This window comes from Balaenoptera acutorostrata, chromosome 5, assembly GCF_949987535.1.
Source record: "Balaenoptera acutorostrata chromosome 5, mBalAcu1.1, whole genome shotgun sequence".
NCBI lineage: Eukaryota > Metazoa > Chordata > Mammalia > Artiodactyla > Balaenopteridae > Balaenoptera > Balaenoptera acutorostrata.
In genome coordinates this window covers 127,586,892-127,609,158 of record NC_080068.1, presented here as the reverse complement: position 1 = coordinate 127,609,158, position 22,267 = coordinate 127,586,892, and the positions used below count along the sequence as shown (strand labels likewise).

Genomic DNA, 22,267 nt, shown 5'->3' with positions numbered 1-22,267 from the left:
AAAAGAGGAGACCTTCAAGATGGAGGAGGAGTCAGATGTGGAGATCACCTTCCTCCCCACAAATACATCAGAAATACATCGACATGTGGAACAACTCCTACAGAACACCTACTGAACGCTGGCAGAAGACCTCAGACTTCCCAAAAGGCAAGAAACTCCCCATGTATCTGGGGAGGGCAAAAGAAAAAAGAAAAAACAGAGACAAAAGAATAGGGGCAGGACCTGCACCTGTGGGAGGGAGCTGTGAAGGAGGAAAAGTCTCCACACACTAGGAAGCCCCTTCACTGGCAGAGACGGGGGTGGTGGGGGGGAAGCTTCGGAGCCACGGAGGAGAGTGCAGCAACAGGGGTGCGGAGGGCAAAGCGGAGAGATTCCCGCACAGAGGATCAGTGCCCACCAGCACTCACCAGCCTGAGAGGCTTGTCTGCTCACCCGCCGGGGTGGGCGGGGGCTGGGAGCTGAGGCTTGGGCTTCAGAGGTCAGATCCCAGGGAGAGGACTGGGGTTGGCTGCATGAACACAGCTTGAAGGGGGCTAGTGCAACATAGCTAGATGGGAGGGCGTCCAGGAAAAAGTCTGGAACTGCCTAGGAGGCAAGAGACCATTGTTTTGGGGTGGGCGAGGAGACCGGATTCAGAGCACCACCTAAACGAGCTCCAGAGACGGGCATGAGCTGCAGTTATCAGCGTGGACCCCAGAGATGGGCATGAGATGCTAAGGCTGCTGCTGCAGCCACAGAGAAGCCTGTGTGCAAGCACAGGTCACTATCTACACTTCCCCTCCCAGGAACTTATGGAGCCCACCACTGCCAGGGTCCCGTGATCCAGGGACAACTTCCCCAGGAGAACAAACAGCGTGGCTCAGGCTGTTGCAATGTCACACCAGCCTCTGCGGCCGCAGGCTCACCCCGCATTCCGTACCCCTCCCTCTCCCCGGCCTGAGTGAGCCAGAGCTCCCTAATCAGCTGCTACTTTAACTCTGTCCTGTCTGGGCGGCGAAGAGATGCCCTCTGGCGACCTACATGCAGAGGCGGGGCCAAATCCAAAGTTGAACCCCAGGAGCTGTGCAAACAAAGAAGAGAAAGGGAAATCTCTCCCATCAGCCTCAGGGGCAGTGGATTAAATCTCACAATCAACTTGATGTACCCTGCATCTCTGGAATACCTGAAGAGACAACAAATCATCCCAAAATAGAGGCAGTGGATTTTGGGAGCAGCTGTAGACTTGGGGTTTGCTGTATGCAACTGACTGGTTTCTGGTTTTATGTTTATCTTCGTTTAGTATTTAGAGCTTATTATCATTGGTCAATTTGTTTATTGATTTGGTGGCTCTCTTCCTCCTTTTTTTTTTATATATATATAGATATATATATTTTTTTCCTTTTTCTCTTTTTGTGAATGTGTATGTGTATGCCTCTTTCTGTGATTTTGTCATATAGCTTTGTTTTTAACATTTCTCCTACGGTTCTGTCTGTCCATTTTTGTTTTTTGTTCTTTTTTTGTTTGTGTGTATAGTTTTTAGCGCTTGCTATCATTGGTAGATTTCTGTTTTGGCTTGGTTACTCTCTTCTTTCTTTCTTTCTTTCTTTTTCTTTTTCTTTATTACTTTTTAATTTTTTAATTTTTAATAATTATTTTTTATTTCAAAAACTTTATTTTATTTTATTTTACTTCCTTCCTTCCTTCCTTCCTTCCTTTCTCTCTCTCTCTCTCTCTCTCCCTCCCTCTCTCCCTCTCTCTCTCTCTTTCTCTCTCTCTGTCTCTCTCTCTCTCCCTTTTCTTGTGAGCCATGTGGCTGACAGAGTCATGGTACTCCAGCCAGGTGTTAGGCCTGTGCCTCTGAGGTGGGAGAGCCAACTTCAGGGCATTGGTTCACCAGAGGCCTCCAGGCTCCACATAATATCAAACAGCGAAAGCTGTCCCAGAGCTCTCAATCTTAACGAGACCCAGCTCCACTCAAAGACCAGCAAGCTACAGTGCTGGACACCCTATGCCAAACAACTAGCAGGACAGGAACACAACCCCACCCATTAGCAGAGAGGCTGCCTAAAATTATAATAAGGTCACAGACACTCCAGAACACACCACCAGACGCAGTCCTGCCCACCAGAAAGACAAGATCCAGCCTCATCCACCAGAACACAGGCACTAGACCCCGGCACCAGGAAGCCTACACAACCCACTGAACCAACCTTAGCCACTGGGGACAGACACCAAAAACAACAGGAATTACAAACCTCCAGCCTGCGAAAAGGAGACCCCAAACACGGCAAGTTAAGCAAAATGAGAAGACAGAGAAACACATAGCAGATGAAGTATCAAGGTAAAAACCCACCAGACCAAACAAATAAAGAGGAAATAGGCAGTCTACTTGAAAAAGAATTCAGAATAGGGTTTCCCTGGTGGTGCAGTGGTTGAGAGTCTGCCTGCTAATGCAGGGGACACGGGTTCGAGCCCTGGTCTGGGAGGATCCCACATGCCACGGGGCGACTGGGCCCGTGATCCACAACTACTGAGCCTGTGCTCCACAACAAGAGAGGCCACGATAGTGAGAGGCCCGCGCACCGCGATGAGGAGTGGCCACCACTTGCCGCAACTGGAAAAAGCCCTAGCACGGAAACGAAGACCCAACATAGCAATCAATCAATCAATCAATCAATAAATCTTTAAAAAAAAAAAAGAATTCAGAATAATGATAGTAAAGATGATCCAAAATCTTGGAAACAGAATGGGGAAAATACAAGAAATGTTTAACAAGGACCTAGAAGAACTAAAGAGCAAACCAACAATGATGAACAACACAATAAATGAAATTAAAAATTTTCCAGAAGCAATCAATACCAGAATAACTGAGGCAGAAGAATGGATAAGTGACCCAGAAGATAAAATAGTGTAAATAACTACTGCAGAGAAGAATAAAGAAAAAAGAATGAAAAGAATTGAGGACAGTCTCAGAGACATCTGGGCCAACATTAAATGCACCAACATTCGAATTATAGAGGTCCTGGAAGAAAAAGAGAAAAATAAACGGACTGAGAAAATATTTGAAGAGATTATAGTTGAAAATTTCCCTAATATGGGAAAAGAAATAGTCAATCAAGTCCAGGAAATGTAGAGTCCCATACAGGATAAATCCAAGGAGAAACACACGAAGACACATATTAATCAAACTATCAAAAATAAAATACAAAGAAAAATATTAAAAGCAGTGAGGGAAAAGCAACAAATAATACACAAGGGAATCCCCATAAGGTTAACAGCTGATCTTTCAGCAGAAACTCTACAAGCCAGAAAGGAGTGGCAGGACATATTTAAAGTGATGAAAGGGAAAAACCTACAACCAAAATTACTCTACCCAGCAAGGATCTCATTCAGATTCGATGGAGAAATTAAAACATTTACAGACAAGCAAAAGCTAAGAGAATTCAGTACCACCAAACCAGCTTTACAACAAATGCTAAAGGAACTTCTCTAGGCAGGAAACAAAAGACAAGGAAATGACCTACAATAACAAACCCAAAACAATTAAGAAAATTGTAATAGGAACATACATATCGATAATTACCTTCAATGTAAATGGATTAAATGTTCCAACCAAGAGACATAGACTGGCTGAATGGATCCAAAAACAAGACCCACATATATGCTGTCTACAAGAGACCCACTTCAGACCTAGGGACACATACAGACTGAAAGTGAGGGGATGGAAAAAGATATTCCATGTGAATGGAAATCAAAAGAAAGCTGGAGTAGCAATTCTCATATCAGACAAAATACACTTTAAAATAAAGACTATTACAAGAGGCAAAGAAGGACACTACATAATGATCAAGGGATCAATCCAAGAAGAAGACACAACATTTGTCAACATTTATGCACCTAACATAGGAGCATCTCACTACATAAGGCAAATGTTAACAGCCATAAAAGGGGAAATTGACAGTAACACAATCATAATAGGGGACTTTAACACCCCACTTTAAGCAATGGACAGATCATCCAAAATGAAAATAAATAAGGAAACACAAGCTTTAAATGATACATTAAACAAGATGGACTTGATATTTATAGGGCATTCCATCCAAAAACAACAGAATACACTTTCTTCTCAAGTGCTCATGGAACAATCTCCAGGATAGATCATATCTTGGGTCACAAATCAAGCCTTGGTAAATTTAAGAAAATTGAAATTATATCAAGTATCTTTTCTAACCACAATGCTATGAGACTAGATAATAATTACAGGAAAAAATCTTTAAAAAATACAAACACATGGAGGCTAAACAATACACTACTTAATAACCCAGAGATCACTGAAGAAATCAAAGAGGAAATCAAATAATACCTAGAAACAAATGACAATGAAAACACGACAACCCAAGACCTATGGAATGCAGCAAAAGCAGTTCTAAGAGGGAAGTTTATAGCAATACAATCCTACCTCAAGAAACAAGAAACATCTCAAATAAACAACCTAACCTTACACTTAGAGCAAATAGAGAAAGAAGAACAAAAAACCCATAGTTAGCAGAAGGAATGAAATCATAAAAATCAGATCACAAATAAATGAAAAAGAAATGAAGGAAACAAAAGCAAAGATCAATAAAACTAAAAGCTGGTCTTTGAGAAGATAAACAAAATTGATAAACCATTAGCCAGACTCATCAAGAAAAACAGGAAGAAGATTCAAATCAATAGAATTAGAAATAAAAAAGGAGAAGTAACAACTGACACTGCAGAAATAAAGGATCATGAGAGATTACTACAAGCAACTACATGCCAATAAAATGGACAACCTGGAAGAAATGGACAAATTCTTAGAAAAGCACAACCTTCTGAGACTGAACCAGGAAGAAATAGAAAATATAAACAGATGAATCACAAGCACTGAAATTGAGACTGTGATTAAAAATATTTTGACAAACAAAAGCCCAGGACCGGCTGGCTTCACAGGCAAATTCTATCAAACATTTAGAGAAGAGCTAATACCTCTCCTTCTCAAACTTTTCCAAAATATAGCAGAGGGAGGAACACTCCCAAACTCATCTACGAGGCCACCATCAACATCATACCAAAACCAGACAAAGATGTCACAAAGAAAGAAAACTACAGGCCAATATCATTGATGAACATAGATGCAAAAATCCTCAACAAAATACTAGCAAACGGAATCCAACAGCACATTAAATGGATCATACAGCATGATCAAGTGGGGTTTATCCCAGGAATGCAACGATTCTTCAATATATGCAAATCAATCAGTGTGATAAACCATATTAACCAATTGAAGGATAAAAAGCATATGATCATCTCAATAGATGCAGGAAAAGCTTTTGAAAAAATTCAATACCCATTTATGATAAAAACTCTCCAGAAAGTAGACATGGAGGGAACTTACTTCAACATAATAAAGGCCATATATGACAAACCCAGGCCAACATCATTCTCAACGGTGAAAAAATGAAACCATTTCCACTAAGGTCAGGAACAAGACAAGGTTGTCCACTCTCACCAGTATTATTCAACATAGCTTTGGAAGTTCTAGCCATAGTTATCAGAGAAAAAGGGAAAAAAAGGAATCCAAATCGGAGAAGAAGTAGTAAAGCTGTCGCTGTTTGCAGAAGACATGATATCATACATAGAGAATCCTAAAGATGCTACCAGAAAACTACTAGAACTAATCAACGAATTTGGTAAAGTAGCAGGATACAAAATTAATGCACAGAAATCTCTTGCTTTCCTATAAACTAATGATGAAAACTCTGAAGGAGAAATTAAGGAAACACTCCCATTTACCATTGAAAGAAAAAGAATAAAATATCTAGGAATAAACCTACCTAAGGAGATAAAAGAGCTGTACGCAGAAAACTATAAGACACTGATGAAAGAAATTAAAGATCATACAAAGAGATGGAGAGATATACCATGTTCTTGGATTGGAAGAATCAACATTGTGAAAATGACTATACTACCCAAAGCAATCTACAGATTCAGTGCAATCCCTATCAAACTACCAATGGCATTTTTCACAGAACTAGAACAAAAAATTTCACAATTTGTATGGAAACACAAAAGACCCCGAATAGCCAAAGCAATCTTGAGAAAGAAAAACAGAGCTGGAGGAATCTGGCTCCCAGACTTCAGACTATACTACAAAGCGACAGTAATCAAGACAGTATGGTACTGGCACAAAAACAGAAATATAGATCAATGGAACAGGATAGAAAGCCCAGAGATAAACCCACGCACATATGGTCACCTTATCTTTGATAAAGGAGGCAAGAATATACAATGGAGAAGAGACAGCCTCTTCAATAAGTGGTGTTGGGAAAACTGGACAGCTGTATGTAAAAGAATGAAATTAGAACACTTCCTAACACCATACACAAAAATAAACTCAAAATGGATTAAAGACCTAAATATAATGCCAGACACTATAAAACTCTTAGAGGAAAACATAGGCAGAACACTCTATGACATAAATCACAGCAAGATCCTTTTTGACCCACCTCCTAGAGAAATGGAAATAAAAACAAAAACAAACAAATGGGAACTAATGAAACTTAAAAGCTTTTGTACAGCAAAGGAAACCATAAACAAGATGAAAAGACAACCCTCAGAATGGGAGGAAATATTTGCAAATGAAGCAAGTGACAAAGGATTAATCTCCAAAATTTACAAGCAGCTCATGCAGCTCAATATCTGAAAAACAAACAACCCAATCCAAAAATGGGCCGAAGACCTAAATAGACATTTCTCCATAGAAGATATACAGATTGCCAACAAACACATGAAAGGATGCTCGACATCACTAATCATTAGAGAAATGCAAGTCAAAACTACAATGAGGTATCACCTCACACCAGTCAGAATGGCCATCATCAAAAAATCTACAAACAATAAATGCTGGAGAGGGTGTGGAGGAAAAGGAACCCTCTTGCATTGTTGGCGGGAATGTAAATTGATACAGCCACTATGGAGAAGTGTATGGAGGTTCCTTAAAAAACTAAAAATAGAACTACCATACAACCCAGCAATGCCACTACTAGGCATATACCCTGAGAACACCATAATTCAAAAAGAGTCATGTACCACAATGTTCACTGCAGCGCTATTTACAATACCCAGGACATGGAAGCAACCTAAGTGTCCATCGACAGATGAATGGATAAAGAAGATGTGGCACATATATACAATGGAATATTACTCAGGCATAAAAAGAAATGAAATTGATTTATTTGTAGTGAGGTGGATGGACCTAGAGACTGTCATACAGAGTGAAGTAAGTCAGAAAGAGAAAAACATATATCATATGCTAACACATATATATGGAATCTAAAAAAAAAAAAGATAGAAAGAAAGATGGTTGAAGAACTTAGGGGCAGGACAGGAATAAAGCCACAGATGTAGAGAATGGACTTGAGGACATGGAGAGTGGGAAGGGTAAGCTGGGACGAAGTGAGAGAGTGGCATGGACTTATATATACTACCAAATGTTAAATAGATAGCTAGCGGGAAGCTGCTGCATAGCACAGGGAGATCAGCTCCGTGCTTTTTGACCACCTAGAGCGGTGGGATAGGGAGGGTGGCAGGGAGACGCAAGAGGGAGGAGATATGGGGATATATGTATATGTATATGTATAGCTGATTCACTTTGTTTTAAAGAAGAAACTAACACATCATTGTAAAGCAATCATACTCCAATAAAGATGTTAAAAAAAAAAAGATTTTAAAAAGAAAAATGTTTCAGGCAAATGCTCTATCAGAAAATACATCTTTAATACGTGTAATGAATGAGCCTAACCATCTAATTAAAGTTCAAACTGCAGACGTTTTACATTTTTTGTTAGCCCCTATAAATTAAACATACTTTCTTGAAACTTGAACAACTATTCAGCCGAAACAGTATTTTTGCTTAACTGAAATATGTTGCTTTGCAACAAAGCCGATTTGTTCTTGACATCAAACATTTGGTGAAAGGGTCCCGAGTGGGTGTTTTTTTGTTGTAATAAAGTATTAGCTTCTTTTTTTACCCAGGCAGTAAATGCATATTTCTCACATTAAGTAAGCCGTCCCCTGAAAATGTATTGAAAGCAGCCATTCAATATTAACATTAAATTATATGGTTAGATTTGAATCCAGAAAATACATGAAGCAAGTAAGTATGTAACATTTTAAATATGACCATCAGCTTTTATCTTAAAAATTTCATTTTATAATATATTACCACTAATTAGTTTTGTAGATATGTTTATATAAATTAGGTATATACACATAACGTAACATTTTATTTTTAATCATTTCTCAGGAATCTTTATCAAAAACACTGTATTTCCTTAATATAAAGTCCTATACTAAATAGAGGTGACAAGTAAAACTAAAGAAAGAACTTATTAATGTTATGAAAATGAGACTGAAAAGTGGCCCACAATGTGAATGTACTTAATGCCGCTGAACTGTACATTTAAAAATAGTAAAAAAGGTAAATTTTATGTTATATGAATATATAAATTTGGGCATATACCCTGAGAAAACCATAATTCAAAAAGAGTCATATACCACAATGTTCATTGCAGCTCTATTTACAATAGCCAGGACATGGAAGCAACCTAAGTGTCCATCGACAGATGAATGGATAAAGAAGATGTGGCACATATATACAATGGAATATTACTCAGCCATAAAAAGGAACGAAATTGAGTCATTTGTAGTGAGGTGGATGGACCTAGAGTCTGTCATACAGAGTGAAGTAAGTTAGAAAGAGAAAAACAAATACCGTATGCTAACACATATATATGGAATCTAAGAAAAAAAAAAACGAAAAATGGTACTGAGGAACCTAGTGGCAGGGCAGGAATAAAGATGTAGACATAGAGAATGGACTTGAGGACACGGGGTGGGAGGGGTAAGCTGGGGCAAAATGATAGTAGCATGGACATATATACACTACCAAATGTAAAATCGATAGCTAGTGGAAAGCAGCAGCATAGCACAGGGAGATCAGCTCGGTGCTTTGTGACGACCTAGAGGGGAGGGATAGGGAGGGTGGGAGGGAGATGCAAGAGGGAGGAGATATGGGGACATGTGTCTGCATATGGCTGATTCACTTTGTAGTACAACAGAAACTAACACAGTATTGTGAAACAATTATACTCCAATAAAGATCTATTTATACAAAGAGTTTATAAAGTAATAAAATGTAATGGAAACTAAATATTTTATCCCCCACAGAAAGCATGTCATGAGGAGTTACTTTTTGGAGAACATTTTTTAAAAAAACCTCTCAACACATGTTGAAACTCTGAAATACAAGAGGCTACCACCAAATTTGAAATACAACCTGCTTCCTGCCTACTTGCCTACTGAAAATATCAAATTAATATATTTATGGAATAATTATCAAAATAGGCCACAAAATAAGATCACATTTTAACAAGATGAAATTTAGAAGATTTTTGAAAAGAAAAAATTTCCTCATAATAATAATAATAAGCTGACATTATTTTCTATTATAATAATAATAAGCTGACATTATTTTCTATTATATTTAATATTTATCCTTTAGGTAATATAAACATTCTCTTTAATATTTCAAATTGTTTGTTTCCATTTCAAACTTGGGTTTCCTTTGTCTACTCAGATTTATAGCTTAAATTGAGTAAATGAAAAGTAGACTGAAATTATCAAATTTTAATTCTATGTAACATGATGGCAATTCTAGATCTTGTTTAGTGGAGTTTTGGAAGTTAGATCATCTTTCTTTTTGTATTTTTATCTTATGAATATACAAGTGAAATTCTATGTAGGAAGAACTGTTCCTACTAAAGAGTAGCTGATTTAAAGAAAATTATTTAAATAAATGATTTATGATAATACTTAGTTGCTAACAGATTTTATACAAAAACTTACTAGAAATAAGAGGAAGTAAAACAATAACCAGTTATCAACCTTGGAAACAAAATGGAAATAACCAAAACTTCCTTCATCTCAAATGTATAATTAAGTGAAATGCAACTGATTTCTGGTAATTGAAGATTACGCTAGCACAATCTGATTTATGAAATCATTGGTGCCTTTTGGAAAGTTCTCAAGCAATTTTCATTATTAAAAATGTTCTTCATAACAGACAAGGCAAGCTCTTCTTCAACATCTTCCCACAAATAACACTGACAAAATGCAATCTTCCTGGAACAGTTATAAAACAACTCTCTTCATATCTAAAATATGATATGCCACATTTCTGACCTCTCTTTTGATTATAGAGACATTTGCAATGCTGCAGCACTCTCAGCTGAACAATGTGACAGATAGTATTAATTTAAATGTCATCATATCCTAACCAAGAAAATAAAGCATAGATTAGCCCTTTTAGATTTTAGGATTAACTTTTGCAAAAGCATCATGTATCCCCTCCATCAAAAAGTAATTTCCAATCCCTGCATAAGAATGAAGTTTATTCCCTCTTTCAGTCCGATGATAAATGCCCTTAATTAGGAATGTTAATAACTGAACTTTTCCCCTCAGACCTATTAATTATGCTAACACATAGACAGTTCATTACCAGACTTTTTGGCCACATCTATAACCAGAATATCTCTATATTCCTTTAGTATATTAGACTGAGAACAGATAAATAAAGGTAATGTATTTAATTGGTACACAGATTAATCACCCACCCACAAATTAAATGCAAATACACATACAGCCCAACTGACTTATTGTATGTGCATGTATGTGTATATTGTACATACTCTATATTCTTAGTATAATATTTAACATTTGCTTTGCACTCTATAAAACCCTTGGATATGCATTTCCTAATCTGATGAGAACAGCAATCCTTTGATTTTGAATTCATGAATAGTCTTATTTTACTTGCTGTCTTATTGGCAGAGAGCCAAAAGTTGTTTCTTTCCTTTTTTTTTCCTTTGCTGCAAAAACCAGTGCTCTTTTTAATATAAAAATAATATTTAACCCAAAGAGAATAAACTCTTTAAACATGTTTTACATAAAACATAATATGGTAGATGAGCTAATCTGTGGGAAACTGAGTAATGGTTCAAAAATGGTCTCCTTGATCAGGTTTAATGGCTTCAAATCCTATTTCCACTGATTAACAGCTGCAGACCTAAATCAAGTTGCTTACCTTCTCTAATACTCAGTTTTGTTTTTGTTTTACTTTTAATCCCTAATATTGGAATCCAATTTACAAGGCAGTTATCAGATTAAATGAGATACTATAGTACAAACTCTGGTATATACAAGCACTCAGCATGCACAGAATGAATATCCTCTAAAGTTTGACTGCCCAAGTTGTATCTCTACTCAAACGTCTTTTCTGGGAACTAAACTTTTATATCTATCTACCTGACATCTCCACTGGAGATCTCATAATGTCTAAAATACAATATATCCAAAAAATAATTAAGGATAATCCACCCTAAAAATCTTTCGTGGGACTTCCCTGGTGGCCCAGTGGTTAAGACTCTGTGTTTCCAATGCAGAGGACGTGGGTCCCATCCCTGGTTGTCAGGGAACTAAGATCCCACACGCCGCGTGGCGCGGAGGAATAAAAAAAAAAAAACTTTTGTTTTTGCATCCCCAAATTTCTCTGGCCAATATTCTAGGACTCATGCTTGATTTGTCTCTTTTCCTAACTTCCTGTACCTCCAGTTCCATCATCAAGTCCTATTGGCTCAACCTTCAAAAGGGATAAAATATTTAGCTCATTCACACCACCTCCACACTGTCTCTAATTTCAAACACTCTCAGGGACTGCTGTCATGGCCTTTAAATCACCATCTCTATTCCCACTGCTGTCTTCACCACTGCCACAAAACCAGATCTCTTCTCCACAAAGCCAGATCTCTCCAAAATCCTCTGTTGCTCCCCTGTCCAAAGCTTTAATGAGACTTGGCCTCACTCTGAATAAAATTAAAGCTCCTTACCCTGGCCTAAAAAGTTTAGATGATCCAGCCTCTGCCTACCTCATCTTCCAAGACTCTTCCTCTCTTTTACTCTGACGCAGCCATCTACGCCCTCTTGCTCTTTAGATATAGCCAACTTGATCTCTGCCTCCGGGCTGTTTCATCTGCAAGTTTACCCAGTTCTTCACCTTTCACTGTCCTGACTGTGCTATCAAAAATAATACCTCCAATTCCTATTTTGCTACCACTTAACCTGCTTCATTTAACTTCATAGCACCTCATATAACTCTAGGCCTACATATTATATTTTGTCTATCTTTCTGACTAGAATGTAACTTCTGTGAAGACAGAGACTGTCATTTTTTCCACCACTGTATCTGCAGTTCCTAGAAGAATACCTGGGAGAGACTTCTCCATAAATATTTTCTGACAAAACACTGTCAAGATGCTTTTTACACATCAGTACAGCCCATAGAAGCATATGTGTCTCATTGACTCTAATCATAATTCACTCATAAGGTCTATTAAATTACCATCATAGTTTGGTTTTAATACATACAAAATGACAATTGGCAGGGCTATTTGGCAATATTATCATCTTCTACCCGTAAAGTCTAATGAATTTTTTATATCTTCTCCTACTTAGCAATTTAATTTGAACAGTGCCTAAATTGAAGCTCATTTCCAAACAATCACTATTGAAATTACTGATTCCAATTGATTTGACTTCACTTAAAATATTTTGAAACATTTATTTATGTACTTGCAAAAAGAAAAATAACAGTAGAACGTTTTGTGCATTAGAGTACAATGAATAGCATAGAAGATGCAAAGAAGAAAAGCTTTCTTAAAATCACGTTTTTGGAAATCTACGTTTTGCAGACAGTCATAAGATCCTGATTTTTTGGATACAGTATAAGTGAGCAGGAACTCGGTGGAAAGGCAGAAGTCCTGGATATTGCGCCCGACTCTGCCACTCTCTGGGTGTGCAAAGCTCTGGCAAACTGCTGAATTATCGCAGGCCTCAGTTCTGTTTCTCAAAAATAAAGGAAATGGACTGGCTCATCTCCAAGAAGTCTACTGGCTATGAAATTATCATTTTAAGTCAGATTTTTCTAGCTTAGAATTTTTTCATTTCTAGCTCTATTTTAAAATCCTTCCATATTACACACTGTGTTACAACTGCAATAACCCCTTATTGTCACATCATTTTGTTTTACGGTTTTCTTGTATATAATTCAGTTCCTTGCAAGAGTACTAGCAGATTTTAATGGCTCACAGACTCTGAATTTACTGGTGAGGGCAGAAGATCATCGAAGGTTAAAAAAAATTCTAAGAGACCTGGAAAATTACATATATAGATACATATCTGTTAGAATAGCTTGTCTAAATACCAAAATCTTCATAACAAAACTCAAAACAAGCAAAAGTTTTCTTATTACATTAATGTGAAGAATCATAGGCCTTTAGTATTAAGCTATGTGAAGCCAAATACCACATATAGGATATATTTTTTTGTAGCTAAAAAGGTGTTGGGTATTTAGGAGATATGGAAGGCTCACACTTTTTTGCTTTGGGAAGCCCAGATATAAGAGAATCGCCAAATGCTGAAACTTTTCAACAGCACAGTGTCTGTTTATGCAGATTTTGAGTTAGTGAACCAGATTAAGAAAAGGTAGGCAGCACAGCACAAAGTAGAGATAAGACCTACCTAGAAACATCTACAAGATAACAGAATTGAATAAGAGCCAGAAGGTTCAGGGGAGAGTCATGAGAATATAGCTCAAGCAGTATTTTAAGCATTTGAAAGTGAATTAAAGCCATAAAATGCTTCAGTGGGTCCTTACATATGACTGCAATTTATCACATCACACTAAACACCACACAGCCTTAAAACACTTGCACTGCTTTTCAAAGCAGGGGTCAATTTGAATGACCACAACCAATGTAGCAAAAACTTCTGGAATTTCAGCCGTGAGTTAAAAAATATTGGCACTTTTCCTTTTGGTAGGTCCTTTGAAAAATCTGCAAGCAATTAAATACATAATAATAAAATAAATATAAGTATGGTAAATAAATATGAATTAATAGTTACATATTAAAATAACAGGATGGTGATTAATTGATAACTAATTATCATCACTTTTCACTCATTAGATCATTCATTCATTCAATAAATGTTATCAAGCAAGTGCTATGTTACAGGTTCTGTTCGGAGTGTTTCTGGGAATTCAGTTTTGAACAAGACTTAGGAAGCTTACATGCTACTGGAAGGATGGCAGCTACTGATGGGGTAAACAAACTATACATACTCAGATACATTATATTTTATATGCGCATATAATTTCAGATAGTAACTAGTGTTAAGAAGAAATCACAACAAGCTAAAGTGATAGAGACACTGGAGAGATGGGAAGTGGGACCATCGATTGGTAGTCAGATAAGTCCTTTCTGAGAAGTTGACATTTTACCTAGAGGTAATGACAAAATGACCAAGACATGAATGGAAAACAAGTGCAAATGCAAAGGGCCAAGGGCAGGAAAAGGTTAGCATTTATAAAGGGGCCAGGTTACCTGGCACTGGCAATTTGCAATAAGTGTTTAGCAACTGCTCTCCAGAAGCAAGTCACCTGATTCGTAAGTTTGCTGACTTCTGTGGTGTAAATACTCCTGCATTGGCCAATTTCAGCCAAACCAACATGAAGATACTGAACACTGAGTCGGGAGGTGACAATGGCCAATGGTGGCACATGATAAAGGCAGCCAGGGGTTGGTGACAGAAGGGGTCAGATAGGTGGACAGAGGTCAGGTCATTTAATGCCATGTGGTCAATGGTAAGAAATATAGTTTTTCTTCTTGGAAATCACTGAAGGGTTTTTAAGTAAGCAACAGGGTGTGACGATTTAAGTTATGGTTTTAAGGTTCATTAGTTGCTTGTTGGAGAAGGTACTGTGGGGAGAAAGGCAGTTAGGAAGCTCTCACATTAGCCCTGGCTTAGACTAAAGTGGTGGTAGTGGAAATGAAGAAAAGTGGATAAATTCAGGACATTTTTTGAGGCAGAGTCTACTTGTCAATGGACCTGTTGAATGTGGAGTACAGAGAAAGAGGAATGAAGAATGATAACAAGGTTTGCCTTTAGCAACTGTGAAATCAGGGACAGAGAATAATTTACGGAGATTAGGGTGGACAGAAGTCAACAAATTTTACTTGGCCTTACGAAGATTAAGATGTCCAGCAAGTATGTTTACTAATATTAATAGCTAAAATAAGTCATTTCCGTATTTATTCCTGCCGATATGTTTTTCACATAGGAATTACTGTCTCCATTCTATAGACATGAACACAATGGTAACTTCTTCAAGGTCATGTACCTAGAAAGTGGCGGAGGTGGGATTTGAGCCTCTTTTTAACTATAAAGTTATGTATTTACCTTTAGGATATACTTCCATTTTGTAATTAATTCTTAGGATTAATTTTTGAAAGTATACTGCTCTGGGTTCCCTGATAATTCCCTGCTACTTACCATATTTAAAACATATTCTTTTTTTTATCGCACTTATGAGAAAATGGTAAGGAAAACTTTTGTAAGGAAGGGTCCTTGGGAACAGAATGCCAAACCATGTTAAGGACATTAACTGCTTTAGGGCCAGCTCCCCTCTTAGAAGGAACCACGGAGAGCTGGGCTCTCTGCAGGTCCTGCATGACTACACCTAGGTGAAGCCTCAACCTCCTAGGAGTTTCTACTTGGTACACATTTCTAGAAGAAGTAGCAATGAGTAATACAGACTGAAGGCAGAATATCCATACTTTTCATTACACCAGTTAAACAAAATATCACCAAACAAAATATCATCTTTGAGTTGTAGTCATTAAGTTAATCTTTAGTAAGTAAATCCTATAGGAAAAAAATGAGGTAGAATTATTATACTCTGTCCTGGTATTGTCACTTAACATTGTAACAGTCTGTCCGACGCACATAGGATAGTGTGGGTGCAGCTCATTTTAAGCAGTAGACAGGAGTAGTCAGAGAGTTTCCAGATGTCCTACTCTATAGCCATGCAGTCAGTAAATAAAAATATGATGATAGTGGAATGCTAGTATTTTCTCCAAAAATATTCAAAGATTTAGAGATCTGCTGATAAAAGTAAGCTGCTGCTTCAATCGCTGCCATATTGCCAAAGTTGACCCATCTTTGGGCTGCCATCGGGTAAGAATTTTAAAAGAGCAAAGCAAAAGTGATTTGTGAGCTAAGGAATAAAACTGTCAATTTTTTTTCCTTCTTTAGAACACTGATATTTCCCTGGTTCTTAGAACACTGCAAATTTGAGAATAACTTCGCATCTGGGACCTAAAAGCTGCCATATTTTTCTGAATTTTCTCATGTCATCTACCAATTTGACTTTTAAATCATAGCAGTGAATAAGTATTCTAAATCCTGTGTTAGAGACTTCATTCCTGGAGTATAGGATTAAACTGCAGATTCTGAAGCCCGATATCTGAAACTCTCACATTCTTCCATACTAGTGGATATCGATGATACCAAAAGTATACAAAGGAATTGACTATAAAATTATGGTCACATATGAGTTTTAATAATCTTAAAAGCATCTAGTCAACTTACTTCACAATTTCTGATTGCTTTACATGTGATCTGTATGAAATGACCTTCAGACACCTAATTGAATACTTACACTCCCGTGGCCTCATAGACACCAGTCCATTTCAAGGCAACCCCCAAAAAAGCATTCATAAAAATCTGTGCTTTGGGGCAAAATTCAAGCAATTCTCTAATTTCCAAGACTGCCAAAATACTGTGACCAAGGCACCAGTGTCCCTGAATCTCATTTATGTCTCCCACCATGCTAATTAGCCTAAATGACAAACTTCCAGATACTTTCATTTTACTGATGATATGAATTTTCACTCTCTATAACTAACTCTCCTATCTCAATATTGGGTAGAATATACACACACTTGGTCTTCACATGTTTCATTTAATGGCAACGGTCCTTCATAGAAATTAGAGTTGCACTTGCATTATTTGTCCTTATATTAAGAATTCTAGATCCCCAATTTTCCCCAGCATCAAGACTGATGGCATCAGGAATGCACACAGTTCAGCTCCCTGGAACCAGGACTTGGTTCTTGCGCAGTCTGCTCACTTAGACCAAGGCTCTATTGAACCTCCTACTTGCGAAAGTTCCTCCCAACAGGCTGACTCACCTATGAGTATTAGAAGAGAATAATTTTAACTCTGTCATTTCAAGTTTTCTTTCTCTTTCTTCCTCCCTCCCTCCCTTCCTTCTTTTTCTTTCATTCTTTCTTTTTTTCCTAATGAAATGTCCCTTTTGTTCTGTCATATTGATGGAGAAACGGCATTATAAGTGGTGGTTAAGCTTGCTGGCTAGCCCACAAAGGCTTCCTTAACCATAATTTGGCTGAACTACAGTTTTTAAATGGTTAAGCACTCACTTACTAAGCAATATATTCTTTGGAAGTTTGCAAAAAACTCTGATACCACAATAAAAGTTTTTAATGTAGTAATGTATAAAATGTAAAAATATGAACTGCAATTTTTAAAAATGCTTTTTAACACCAATTCACATATTTTCTAATAAGAATACTTATGTAATAAAGAACAGGGCAAATATTTCTAAGAATTTTAAAATGTTTAAAGTGCATGGATCACAATTCTTTTTTGAATCATTATATATGTGATGTGGTAGGCATATTTAGCAATTTAACATATGTTGTATCAATTAAACCTTGTAATAAAATATTTTGTAATTACTATTATCCCCATGTTACTGAGAAAGATACTGAGATTGAGAGAGATGATACTTTTTGCCTGAATCATGGAGAAAATTATGACAGAACCAGAATTCAAATCAAGATCAATTCATATTCAAAGCTTTTATCATTATATTATATTATATAGAATAGTATTGGGTTTAATTTGCAAATAAAATAATTTTGAAAATGAATATATTTTTCAAAATTTACTTTACCTCCACACTAAAACCTTCATATACACTAAACTTGGAAGTCAGATATGTTATGGTCTGAATCCTGCTCTTCTACTTCTTGGAGGTGTAATCCTGGGCAAATTATTTAACCACTGTGAGCTGGGGTTTACTGTAAGTAGGGTGGAAATAAAAGCGCCAAAGTCTTTGAGACAATAAAGAAAAGTAATGTATAGAAATGGGCTAATATCTGTAAAACCTGACAAACTGCAAGACTCAGATTGCCAAATGTCAAAAAAAACAAGCATTCCCTTCCCCTTCACAATATCCCCCCTTGGCTTTGTAGGCACACAAAAAGATTTTTAAATTCTCAGAATGATTTGATTGAAAACAGGCACTCTTGTCTAGATGATTACATTCTTTCTCTACCATGGCTTTTGACTTTAGAATGTTCCAAAGTACAAATCCTCTGATGGGGAACTTCTGTGGGTTGTGCCCTGCCCCGCACTGCATTCTCACAATCACAATCTGCTCCTCACCCTGGGGTGACCTACTTGTGACACACCATCTTGTGCAACAAGTTTTATAGTGACTGATGCCTTAGCGACCAGATTCCTGGTTCTGGTTTCTCCTCCCCCACTTGACCTCCACAAAGGCTGTTATTGTGCGTGCCTAGAATTGACTGCACACATCCAGGAACTGGAGAGGAGAGCTGAGACTGGGGTGTTTTCGTAATAAAACCTTGGTTCTAAATATCTGACCCTCTACCAGTTTCTACTCCATTTCATCCTCTCTTCCCTCCAGGTGACTCTTGAATACTGGATTGATTTGAGCAATGTGGCAGTGACTGCATTTTTCACATGAAAATGCTTACCTACTGACCAAGAAGCACTGCCTACACATATAATGAAACATGTTTCAGATCAACTTGTTTAAGTTTTATGTGGTTACCACACTACATTCTGTTCATCATTCTCTGGGATTTTATAGTTTGCATGAAATGTAACATGGTCATTCACACCCATTAAAAAATATAGAGAATAGTTCTTTCTTTCATAAAATAATAGTCTCAGATGATTACACTTCCAAAAGCAAATGGCAAATAATATATAGACAGAGCCACCTTGATTAATAAGCAATGGCACTATCGTTTGAATACTTAACATAAATTTATTATTACTCAATCTTAAAATCTCCTTTTTTAATGAGAAGTGGTAACATGAAATTGTATACTTCGAAACTGGTTATATATAAAAAAAATTGATATATTATATTCATCAAAAACGTTTCAACCACAGTAAAAACAGCTCATCTGAAAATTCAGAATTGTTCTTCTATAGCAGGAGCCACATATTTACATGAATATACATATACAAAAAACATCAGTCCTTTGAGCTTCAAACAAAATCTGCCTTGGCTTCAAACAATTCCAACAAAATTTTAAAATATGTCAACATTACTAAATTCCTCAACACTTAAAATACTAAGTTGTGACAATTTTTATAAATGAGTGTTACATAAAGACAATGTTTCATAATTCCCTGATACTTTTGTAGATCAATGATTCATTCATTCATTCATTCATTCAAAAAATATTTAAGCAATACCTATTTTCTTCAAGGCATAATGGTTCTTTAACAAACTTTTAGTTGTTTCAGTTTTTAATTAGAAGTGATCAACACTAATGAATAGAGTCAATATATGCAAAATAATGTAGCAGTAAACAGTAATGTTCCTTTTTTAATAGATTGTATTTTATGCTACTTGCTATACAATTTTATGTAATGACTATTTCCAAACGCTGAAAGCTAACGTATACTGCTTCTCTTTCTCTCCATGGTAGTCCATTACGCTGCTATCTCAATGAGAACCCGGGGCTCTCACTGCTCTTTTTGGAGCTCTGTGAGGTTTCATCAAATGCTTATTATGGCTACTTACAATTTTGCAGAACCTAAAGGACTAATGAAGTAAAACTCTGGACCCACTCTCTTATCTGCATGACCAGTTAGAACAATTTGGATGTTTTCAAAGCTAAAGTATTGGGTTGGCCAAAAAGTTCGTTTGGGTTTTGTTCTGCAAAAACCTAAAAGAATTTTTTGGCCAACCCAATATTTGCAATGCCCCGCAGCTCAAGTGGTAAAGCATCAAGTCACCCCCCAGAGGTACTGGGGCATCCTTCCAGGCAAGGACACATTTTGTTTTACAGGAATAGAGCTTTGCTTGTAATGTGCTTAAGCTCTTACCACTTACATATAAATTTCATAAAGTGATATATGTTCTATAAATGATGTAAATACAACTGGAGTTCCAAGTATTAGTAAATTTCAACAAAGATTTAAATTAATGATAGACAAAAATACTTCCATTTATTTATATTATGAAGAAATTCTTCACAGTTGAACAAGATTATTACAGACTTACCTGAATCTGTAGCTGTGATCAACAAGACAAAATGCTCCTTTGTTTCACGGTCCAAACTCTGTGTCACTCGAAGTTCTCCACTAGATGAGAGAGTAAAAGCATTGTCTTCATTACCACCAAATAGAACATATGAGAGTTTGCTGTTAGAACCTTGATCGTCATCTCTTGCCACGACCTATAGGAGAGAATAATACACACCATGAATGAGAGTAAAACTAACAAAATGTATATCATGAAATAAAGTGTATCATTAAAAATAATGAGGTAGAGCCATATGTTCCAATATTAAAAGGTTTCAAAGACATGTTTGTAAGTTTCAAGCAAAAAATTAAAATGGTACAGAGTACTATGCATTATTTGTGCAAAACTAGGCATAAAAGCCATACATTGCATTTTTGGAAGGCTTCACAAAAAATTTTAACAGCAGTTTCATCCAAGTAGTTGGATTTGTAAAGAGGGAAGGGAGAACAACATTTGTAACAGTTTTCATACTTTTACATCATTTTATTTTCTTACCATGTGCAGATATTACTGTTATAGTGAAACAAAATTAAAAAATACACAAATGCATAAATATGTGCAACATGAGTAAACACAAAAGAATATAACTGAAATGCAATATTTAATCTACAAGGAAATCAACAAGTCCTTAGGTATAATTTTCATAAAACTGTCCTTTTCAAGATTTGCTATACCTGCAAGTAAGCATTTTTGGATGAGAAAGAGGAAGAGAGTGGGGGAAGCATGTACATTATAATTAAAAGAGAGTCTTATAATGAACACAATATTTGTTTTATTTAAATATACTGACCTGAAGAATTGTTCTGGGTAGTGTCCCCAAATTCTCAGGGACATTTACAGAATAGGGAGATAGCTCAAATATGGGAACAAAATCATTAATATCCAGTAGAACAACGCTGACAGTGGAGGTATCGGTTCTGGGGGTGCTGCCCCGATCTGTTGCCTGAACAGTTAAAAAGTAAGTAGGGGTCTTCTCTCTATCCAAGGGCTTAGCCACAGTGATTGCACCTGTGACTGAGTCGATCCGAAATTCCTGATTGGCATTACCATCAATAATGCCGTAGCGGACCTGTCCATTTGTACCTCCATCTCCATCTGCTGCAGATACTTGTATTATATCCGTTCCAGTAAGTGTATTTTCATCAATCTCCACTTTATACATGGCCTGTGCAAAAACAGGGTTATTATCGTTGATGTCAAGTACCATAACTACAACCTCTGTAGATGAAGAGAGAGATGGTTGACCTTTGTCTGTAGCCACCACTGTTAGAGTATAATTAGAAACCTCTTCTCGATCCAGTTCTCCAGTGAGTCTCACTTCTCCATCAATGGTCCCAATACTGAACTTGTTTCCCGAAGGGTTCAGTAGGGTGTACTCAATATAGCTATTTGGGCCACTGTCTGGGTCAGTTGCTTGCGCTTTGAAAACAATGGTATCAATAGGTGTGTTTTCTGGAATGTATGTCAATTTAGGGGAAAGAAATGTTGGTGGGTTATCATTTACATCCAACAAAATAATGGAGACTTGAGCAGTGCTTGTGAATCTGGAGGCTGGAAGCTGTGGCAGGTCGTGCACTTGAACGACCAGATTGTAGAAGGACTGACTTTCCCGATCCAAAGCTTTCTGGACTTTCAGTATCCCATTCTTGTCAACTGTAAACTGCCCAAGGCTATCACCAGAAGCAATGCTGTAAGCCAACTGGGAGTTGATGCCTGAAATGGAAGGGAAAAATTAAATTTTCTGAAATATGTGCTGATTGCAAACTAAACTGCACCAAAATTTTTATGATATGAAACTGCACATTTGATATATGATGCCTCCACACACACCTTACAGATGATTTAGCCACAGTTAATTTTCTTTATAAGTAATACATAACCCATAATCCTTTTCTTGTCAACGTCTGATCTGAAAAGATGTTTACAATCTGGTGAGCA

General features: G+C 37.0%; 1 protein-coding gene across 4 annotated transcripts in view; it reads right to left on the bottom strand.

The window, feature by feature from the left end:
- The window catches only part of FAT4 (FAT atypical cadherin 4), a 171,669-nt gene that overhangs the window by 57,125 nt on the left and 92,277 nt on the right, over window positions 1-22,267 (bottom strand). For all 4 annotated transcript variants that reach the window (XM_057546733.1, XM_057546734.1, XM_057546732.1 and 1 more), the window contains 2 exons: window positions 21,120-22,042; window positions 20,309-20,483 (listed from right to left, as the gene is read on the bottom strand). In XM_057546733.1, the coding sequence (XP_057402716.1) occupies window positions 20,309-20,483; window positions 21,120-22,042 (1,098 nt within the window). The remainder of the gene's footprint in view (window positions 1-20,308; window positions 20,484-21,119; window positions 22,043-22,267) is intronic.